Source organism: Pundamilia nyererei, unplaced genomic scaffold (assembly GCF_000239375.1).
Source record: "Pundamilia nyererei isolate P.nyererei 1_Seehausen unplaced genomic scaffold, PunNye1.0 scaffold00039, whole genome shotgun sequence".
In the NCBI taxonomy this organism is placed as follows: Eukaryota; Metazoa; Chordata; class Actinopteri; order Cichliformes; family Cichlidae; genus Pundamilia; species Pundamilia nyererei.
The window spans coordinates 2,798,878-2,808,741 of record NW_005187440.1 but is presented as its reverse complement, the minus strand read 5'-3'; the positions used below and the strand labels follow the sequence as shown (position 1 = coordinate 2,808,741).

The 9,864-nt window shown below is 39.4% G+C and overlaps 1 protein-coding gene across 6 annotated transcripts in view; it reads left to right on the top strand.

Annotated features, from left to right (window-relative positions):
* The window catches only part of LOC102199450 (potassium voltage-gated channel subfamily KQT member 2-like), a 37,700-nt gene that overhangs the window by 14,437 nt on the left and 13,399 nt on the right, over window positions 1-9,864 (top strand). For all 6 annotated transcript variants that reach the window (XR_001290344.1, XR_001290343.1, XM_005730777.1 and 3 more), the window contains exons 2-9: window positions 3,750-3,840; window positions 3,932-4,058; window positions 4,349-4,524; window positions 5,803-5,928; window positions 6,100-6,210; window positions 7,320-7,415; window positions 7,514-7,608; window positions 8,230-8,289. Coding sequence is in view for 4 of the 6 variants with exons in the window: in XM_005730777.1 (XP_005730834.1) it covers window positions 3,750-3,840; window positions 3,932-4,058; window positions 4,349-4,524; window positions 5,803-5,928; window positions 6,100-6,210; window positions 7,320-7,415; window positions 7,514-7,608; window positions 8,230-8,289 (882 nt within the window). In the remaining 2 variants the exon portion in view is untranslated. The remainder of the gene's footprint in view (window positions 1-3,749; window positions 3,841-3,931; window positions 4,059-4,348; window positions 4,525-5,802; window positions 5,929-6,099; window positions 6,211-7,319; window positions 7,416-7,513; window positions 7,609-8,229; window positions 8,290-9,864) is intronic.

Here is a 9,864-nt window from a genome sequence, read left to right as displayed (position 1 = left end):
CACACACACACACACACACACACACACACACACACACACACACACACACACACACACACACACACACACATATATATTACTGATTTAATGTTCATGAATTGCAAAGTCAATCTTGGGGACACGTGTCTATTCACTAGTGATATTTGAGAAGAAACTGATACATTTTTAAAAGATATGTATATTTTTTGTATTAGCCCTGTGACAGGCTGGCGACCTATCAAGACTCCATCTTTCGCACCACCCTGAATTTGATAAGGGGGAGAAAATGGATGGATGGTAATCTGTGTATTCCACATATGCCATAAAGACGATGATATTTAGATTGAAATATCCTGTTGGCCTGTAGCTGAAATCCAATAGTCAGATTTGATGACTATTTAGTTCTTATGACAATAATACATTAATAATTAGCTTTTCTGAAATCTGATACTGGTTGTTGTGTTCAAATAATTCATTGAACCAAGTAATTTGATAAATTGTGTGTTAAATACCTAATCATCACATCAGATTTAGATATTTGGTCGGCAATGCTGATACAAATTTTCAGCCAAGACCTGAGCAAGAGCAGGAGATTAAGAGTGCAGCAGATTGATGAGCAGTTAGGTACAGAGGGTGCACACAATCATCAGGGACAACACAACAAACATGATAAATAAGAAAGAAGTAGACAAACCATTTACCACAGAAATAAGGAACAAAACTTTAACATAAATCATTCCCAAAAACCAAAGGGAAAAATGAACTAACAAACATATTCAAACTTATATATTATTAGTTCTCAGAACATTTGATATTAATTCTACCGTGAAACAGCTTTAAAAGGGTGGAATTATCAAGAGAAAAATCCAACAATTTCTAGGCTTGTTTTCAGATACTAGCAACACCACTGCTTAAAACACAAGAAAACTAATGTGAGTAATGTGATCTAACAGGATGAACTTTACTGGAAGACTACAGATATAATGTAGTGTGTAGCAAAAGCTTTCACAGCCCGTTCACTATTACTAAGTAAGACTTGACTGCTGAAGTCATCATTGATATATGATATGACAACAATGACCTCAGTCTGACTTACCAAAGTAAAAATGTACAGAATTGTGGGTTTAGAGGTGAAAGTGCTTGTTGTTAAATATTTTAGGCCTTTGAGGAAGAGTAACAAAGATATCATAAAGAACCAATCAGAAAAAAGCTTATTTATGGGCTTCACTGTAGCCACACGATTGATCTTTGCTGCTTCATTCTGATTGGCTGACGGCCAAATATCACTGCCAGGAATGGACGTGAACTGCAGCAGGAAATTCAGATAAATTGCATTTAGGAAAAAAAATCAAGGGTGAGCCTTGATGAGGAGTGGTGAGAACTGAATGAAGCACAGAAGGAAAGACTTTATGCTCACACGGATTCAACATGTTTTACTAGTGATGTCAGCGTTAAGCTTTCTTGCTTCTGAATGGAGGACGGTATCCACCTTACCTGCATTGTTACTCACGCTGACCTATTTTAAATTTTAGAATTATTTGAGAAGATTTTTACGGATATGTGCAAACCTGAGTTTACTCATGTGGATACAAGCGTACCAAATTGATTCCGGGCCTTGTTAGTGTTAAGTGCTACGCAGAGATACACACAGTCCGTTCTGTGTTTCTGAGCTGGACTTTTGCCCTTCTTCATTTTTAAAGCTGCACAAACACATTTGTTTGTGTTAATAATGGATGAAGTGACGGGATGAAGTGTGTAACGGAAAGGTGACACTTGCAGAGATAAACCTGACAAGAATTGTCACTTTACAGTTCAAATCCACTCTATTCCACTTTTGGCCTTTTAGAGCATGCTCTTCCTGTGGTCTTCTTTTCCAGCTGTGGGGGGCAGTTGAATGATTTCTGACCAATACCAAACATGGAGTAAGAACCTAGAAGCAGCTGGTGAATGCAGTGGAGCTTTTAGCAGAGAGTAAGACAACTGAAGTAAATAGATTAGAAACACATTATCCAGCAGCCACCCTCTGATGTCTTTACTTTTTCAAGCCAACTGATACAATAATAAATATATTACTTAGTAATATACAGTTTCAAACTCTGGCCCCGTCTCTGTGTATTCTGTGTAAATGCAACATTTTCTGAACCTTTTTATCCCAATCAGCTCACATGATAACAATTATAATAATAACATCTCATACTATCCATTGGTAAATGAAATTATTTTTGCATCTATATATTGGAATGATAATGGGCTCAGCAAATACCTACTGCCATTCTACAGTATCTCTAAGTATGATTGATGTTGCCTATGGCTCTACCTTTTATAATCCTGCACTGTCCTGGGTATCAGGTTTCATGAGGCACTTTCCATTTGCTCTGCTCTGGATTTCTTCCAGCAGATCATTTCTTTTTTTTCTTCTTTTTAATTTGTTTTTTTTTTTAAAATTACTAGTGAAACTGACATAAACTTGACATCGTAGTCATTTATCCTGATTAAACAGATTTAGGTGGTCTATTATAGTTCCCAATCACCTTATTCTCCAACATAAGTGAGGTCAGGACCTGCCGAGGCTCTCATCTGAGTATCTCTTGTGCAGCAAAATTCATATGCAAGACCGTCATTTAACTATTTTATCCAAATGAATCCCCTTTAATAATATCTAATCAGGATTTTATCTGTTGTGCAATGACTAGCCTTAAGTATTTTCCCCAAGTTTAGGATAAAAGCATCAACAGTTTTTCTGCAATTTATATCAACATAAATTCTCATAAAAAAAAAAAAAAAGCAATCCCGCTAATGACTCTGACAGAAAGCAGATAGAGTGGCTCAGCTGAGATTAGATGTAGAGATTAGACTCTGTCTAATAAGGGCGGGGTACTAAGGCTGGTTGGATGGCTTGTCAGCTGATATAATTCACTGTTCAGAGGTTTGTACACTTTCATACAAACGTGTTCAAAATGTACAAAATTTGCTTTAACTGACTACCATGGTGATACCGATTACTCTGAACTGGACCTGTCACGGTCTGCGGAGGCAGACCGTGCGGAAATGTGTGTGGTGGACCCAGGAGCGAACACAAGCGAGGATGCAGGAGTGGAGTTAAACAAAAGCGAGCCTTTTATTCTGGCTGATGAAAGGAACAAAACAGAGTGAGGGCAGCATAAGAGTAATAGTTCAAACAGAAACCTAAACTGGACATAAACTAAGGAAAAGCTATGGCTGGAGATACGGAACACAGGGGGTGGTAACACAGACGACGCGACACAGACTACATGAAACACAGAGACTAAATACACAAGAGGGATGATCAGGGGAAGTGGCCACACATGGGAACACAGCTGACACAGATAAACATAACAAGACATGGCAGGAGTAAACAACACTGACGGGAGACTGTCAAAGTAAAACAGGAAGTACACAGGTGCAAACAGGAGGAGAGAGAGAGCACGGGCATAGTGGGCTGGGGAAACATGGAATGAAACAAGGAGGGGAGATGAGGGCTCACAGATACATAGAGGGGCACACAGGGGATAAAAGTCACAAGGGGAAGTCAAATAAGGAACACCACAACAGGACAACTTAGGAAACATGGCCTAAATAAGGAACGAAATACAAAAATACAAGAAACTAAGAATACTGGGCCCACATGGCCCAGGACCATGACAGGACCAAAAAAAAATTATCTACACATGGATCTATCAGGTGTAACAGTGACTTACCCTAAATAAGAGAGTAGAAGCAATAACTTTACTTTGTCTCATCCGTTCCAGCTTCCTCTTGGTGTTTTCGTGTCTTATACTCTCAGTCTTTGCCACCATTAAAGAGTTCACACAAAGCTCAGAGAGTGCCTTGTACATCTTGGTAAGTATCACTTTATTTAATATTTTTAACAGTATTCTGCATATAAATTAATGTCACAAGGTTAACTCCCCCATTCTGTTTTTTTCCACAGGAAATTGTGACGATTGTGGTGTTTGGAGTGGAGTACATTGTAAGGATATGGGCTGCTGGCTGCTGCTGTCGATACAGAGGATGGAGAGGGAGGCTAAAATTTGCCAGAAAACCTTTCTGTGTCATAGGTGCGAAAACACGTTTGCCTTGTGTTTTACTGGCTGTCATTTCTGTCACCTTGAAGAACATAACATGGACACATTACTTGTTACTTGTTTTGCTATTACTTCTGTTCTTAAATGCTGAAACTTTTGATACAATGGTACAAAAATATTTTTCCAACTGCAAATTGTTTGTTTGAACAGTGTACAGATTAAATGAACAATTATCTTCAGTGTCCATAGTAAAGTGTTGTTAATTTAGTCTGATTTGACCAAGGTCATGGTTTTCTACTCATATGTTGTACTTCTCTTCCCAGACATCATGGTGCTGATTGCCTCAGTATCTGTCCTGGCAGCTGGATCTCAGGGCAATGTGTTTGCCACCTCGGCTATCAGGAGTCTGAGATTCCTGCAGATCCTACGGATGCTGCGCATGGACCGCCGTGGAGGAACCTGGAAGCTGCTCGGCTCTGTAGTTTATGCACACAGCAAGGTGATCTTGATGTACTCCAGTTTTGTCGGTAGTTTCCTAAATTTTTTGATTGTTAAGATTGTGTGGCCGCCATTATCACTTATCTTTTAACCACAAAGCATGCAGACCAGGTGAAAGTAATATTTTTAGTATAGAGTAACTGTAATCCACATAAATGAGCTAAGAAAGAGCAAAGAGAAAAAGTCCAGCACATATAATAAATGGGAATTTGAAAAGTTATCATGGCTTACAAATATGTTATTTTAGAAACATTTTGTTGTCTTATCCATATGTCTTTGCACATAATCAAGAAAATGCAGCCATTTTACCCTATTTCAATATTCCCTGCTCAAAAATATATTAAAGGAACAGGGAGCAGGGCCTCACTGACCTCTTGGACAGTCTGGTGGTGGTGGACTGAAACATAATGTCCCAGAGGTGTTCTGTTGGATTTTTGGTCAGGCGAGCGTGAGGGCCAGTCAGTGGTATCAATTCCTTCTTTCTCCAGGAAGTGCCTGCATACTCTCGCCACATGAGGCTGGGCATTGTCGGAACCCAAGTATTTAATCCTGATACCTAATGGCAGTCAGGGTGCTGTTGCCTAGCCTGTATGCACGTCCATGGATATGGTCTCCAAAGACCATAAGTAACCCACCACCAAACAGGGCACGCTGAGGAGGAACCCAGAAATGACAATTTGGTCCAGTGTTTTCATCTTGATACCTATTTTACATAGCATGTTACAGGCAGCATAAAATTCTCCACGGCTTCTCCACACCCTTTCACATCATGTCTCCTTGAATCTCTTCGATGATCTTGAGACTTTGCTGGGAGACACGGCTAATCTTCTGGCAATGGCGTGTATTGATGTGCCATCCTGGAGGAGATGGCACATCAGTGACACTCTATTATCAAAAGTGTCTCCTCCGAGAAAGTCTATCGTGACAAGGAAGCATATTTCTCTCCGTTTAATTTAAATGAGCTTGGAAAATCTAATTATTTGCTTTTACTAATAAGCTGCAGAAACATCATTACAGGGTTTGTGGGTGTTTGTGTATGATTACATGAGAAGGAGAGATGGCAGGCTGCAGCTTTTGTGGAGACGAGGGAAATAAAGATGTTTATGAAATGCTTGGTTCGCCGCACAGGGCAAGAGATTCACATATGATGTCCAATATTGTTACAGAATAGTCATTTGTACCCATTGACAGAGGTTACATTGCCACTTTTGCAAGGCATTCAAGATGACACTTAATTACTTTAATTTCCCAGTGGTCACTGTATTGGTTTTCTCTGTAGGAGCTCATCACAGCGTGGTACATAGGCTTCCTGTGCCTCATCCTGGCCTCATTCCTGGTCTACTCTGTGGAAAAGGAGTCAAATAATGAGTTTGACACGTATGCTGATGCTCTTTGGTGGGGACTGGTAAGACTAACAAGGGCAACATGGATCTGCAGTATTTGCTTTCTGTTTTACAACATGCATTTTTGACAAATATTCAGCTTAGAAATGTTCATTTTACTTTATTTCCAGTTTTACAAAAAAAGGTATTAAAAAAGCTATTTAATGTTTGTTTTTTATTTTTTTTTGTACCAGATAACTCTTACCACCATTGGTTATGGTGATAAGGTTCCCAAAACCTGGAATGGACGCTTACTAGCAGCCACGTTCAGCTTGATCGGCGTTGCCTTCTTTGCCCTTCCTGCTGTAAGTATGTAGGCTTGTCTTTAGGGCGTTGAAGCCGCTGACAAGAGTTCACACAAAGTGCACATCATAAATGATCCTCATTTATATGCCTTTACTCTCTCTCCATTATGATGTTCTCTGTAAGTGCATATCTGCCTGATCTCACTGCTCTGCCCTAAGAGAATATACTCTGTGTTCTCTGGCAGGCTCTTCCATAGGTTATGGTTTCATTTAGTTTGATATCATAACTACAGTAGTGCATTCATGCTATGGATTCAACATTATGGATTCGAAATGTATCTAATCAAATGAGTAACCTGAAATGACAACAGGATAGCACATTTAGCACCCAACACCTAGCATTTTAGTGTCTATCAGCTAAATGTTTTTGTTTTAAAGCCCAGAAAACATCCTGTTTTATCCCACTTCAATGACTCTCATTAACCTTTTTATTCAAATCATGTAGCTCATCTCATCACTCAAGTAGGTCCATTGCCCACTAACTGACATAAAAAAGCAGCAACTAGGTGGTGAATGTAGTTGAGCTAGAGAGCCAGTTTTTTTACAGGTACAGCGACAGTGAAAATAAGATTTGTATTCATCAGATCACCAAAACACCATAGAAGCTGTGTGAGGAAATAACTGCAAATGTTTTTCTTTTTGGGACAAGCATCCAGTCTTTGATAGTCCAAAGAAATCTTAGTGCAACCGATGCTTCTAAAAGGAGCTGAAAAAACTTGGCTCATTATTCACGTTTTCTTTAGAAAGCCTGAGTTTGATGATGTAGTTTCAGTGGCTAAAGTACGTGTCAGTGTTTGTTGTTCCACCTGAGATTTAAAGATATCACACTCAGCAGTAAGCTCTGAGTAAGCAGCTCCCATTCGTTCAGTCAATCATACAGAAAACTGTACTTGATCAGCAATCACTTTTCCTGTCACTACTTTTGGCACAGCATTTAACATCAGCATTTCCTCTCAGGTTTCTATAACCCCAGATGTTTTGTTGGATTGCTTCGGAGAACTGTTAGGGGACAAGGAGGAGACAACTTGCTGTTGTTGCAATTCCTCCTCCTGGCCCACTGAGGTCAGTAAAGGTCACTGATTATTTTATGGGTTTCTGCTTTTGTACAGGGCATCTTGGGTTCTGGCTTTGCCCTCAAAGTCCAAGAGCAGCACAGACAGAAGCATTTCGAGAAGAGACGTAACCCCGCTGCAGGCCTCATACAGGTATACTGTGTGATAAGATCACTAGATTCAATTTTAAACACTGTTTAATTCTCCAAGCAAAAAAACTGAGAAGCCTTTTTAAAAATTTCCTCACCCAGGCTGCTTGGAGGTTTTATGCCACCAACCTTTCCCGTACAGATCTGGTGTCCACGTGGGATTTTTATGAGCAGACTGTAGCTATTCCGATGTACAGGTAACCGATCAAATAAAGTGGTTGAATCATGCTGCACATTATTTCAGCATTTTCAGGAAATACAACTGTTTACCCATGTCACATTCTGCCTTCTTTCTGAACCTTGAAAGCCAAGTTGAAAACTGAGCTCACAGAATAACCTCATCTTATTGTATTCTAAACATCTTTCTTGGATCAGAAGAATCACACACCGGTGTGGCTTTACACTTTCTGCTTTAATAAGGCTTTTCTTTTTAATGGAGAAGCAGATGAGAGTCTTAGCAGTGGCACTCTGAAATGCTGTTCAAAAGACAAATACTGCCCTTGACCAATTTGAAAAATTAAGCAGACATTTTGGTGTCCAGCTGTATGAATTAGCAAATAAGCTGCCTTGCTCGACTCTCACAACACAGATTTCTTTTGCTTTTAATCTAGAAGTAGAAAATCATTAGTTGTCTATTTTGAAATGAGTTCACTTACATTCCAGTTGTAATTTAAGCAGAAAAGGTTATGACCAACTGAACATAACTTAAGGCAATTAGCTTAAAAAGCCCAAAGGCGAGCTTTCACCTTTTGCAACTGAGCTGATGAGGCTGTCTTGATAGAACGACTTCTTTGAAGTTCTTCTTTGTCTTTTCCCAGACTTATCCCACCTCTGAATCAGCTGGACCTGCTGAGGAATCTGAAGGGCAAATCATTCAGGTATAACAATGACATTAGGAGTGACAAAGTTGTTGGTGTGATAGCATGATCTCATTATGATGACACCAACGGTGACTCAGTGATCTTGAAATAGAAGGGACCAGGGCATCAGAGGCTGAAATAACTATGTGCACTGCCCAAAATATACACTGAATGCCTTGATTGTCACAAAGGAATAAGATCTCTGAACCCTGTGAGTCTGGTCTGCTTGCCGCACACTTTGCGCTACACTTCCTGTGTTGCTGGGCCTTCCTTTTGTGTTACCAGCTTTTGTGTGCACTTAGCTCATTGTTGCACTCAGTTCATTTACTGTAGATTAACAAAAAAGAGGCAAACCAAACATTTATTTTAAAACACCTTGTTGATGCAAACATCAACCTGTGACCATAACGAATGAATTTTATGGAACATTTTTTTAAACTATTGTTTTCTTCTATTAGTTTATTTGTAATGGGCAAGCAGGGAAGAACACTGACAGTTTCACTGGCTCTATAGCCAGAGCAAATTTTCAACCCCACTTGATTGGAAAACCTGTGCGACACTTAGAAAATTCATTAATATACATTTACCAGACAATTTAGTAGTTATAATCTTGGCTGCTCAATTAATCGAATTTTAATCACGATTACGATCTGGGCTTTCAACGATCATTAAAAATGACTGAGCCGATTATTAGCACCTCCCTCGTGCTTTACTCTCGCGCTGCTCCGTGTGGCAAATCGAGCGCACCTCTCTGCATTTCGAACGCGTCACAACAATTAAGAGGACCCGAGGGAAGCTAAGCAGAAGTTATTTGTAGAGGAGAGTGACTGCCGTTGGTTGAAAAGAGAGGTAAAAAAAACTTCAGTGGTGTGGAAACATTATGTGTTCGCGGAGTCAGACGTGGATCAAGTAGACACAGTGTGTAAACTTTGCTACGGTGTCGTAGCTGCACCACAGAGCAACACTGCAAAGTTCACTAAACATAGATGTTTACATTTTTCATTTATTTCTTATATTGCAAACATTTGCACTGTTATCAGTATTTGCACACTATTTAATATTATTTTTTAAAGTCATTATTCAATACATTGTTATTGTTAACCCTTTAAATCCCTGTAGAACCAGAACCGCTTAAGCTAGCGCAATAATTTGTTTTGCATATGAAACCGGAGGAGTTGTACTTACATCTTATGCCATCAGCTTGTCCTCGGTCACGGTTTCCTTCCACATATAACTTTGCAAATATTGCATAAAAAGCGCTTGCAGGAACAAAAACATAATATTCCAGAAACACGCTTTGCCGATCTGATCAGCTGTTCGTAACACTTCCCACATTGAACAAGACCTCAATGTGAACTATCGCATGTCTGCCATTTCCTGTCCGAAACCGGAAGTGACGTCATTTTGCGGAAAATGTAGTTTTTTACTTGCAGGCCTTAAAAGCCTATACTGGTGTTTTTATAAGTCAAGTTTGACTCTATACTTTTCTGAATAGTTGCTGGGATGCTTGGAACTCGAATTGCACTGCTTAAAATAGTTTATTTTGATGCACATGCTGTTTTCTTTGCAAATTTGCATCATAGGATTGTTTTT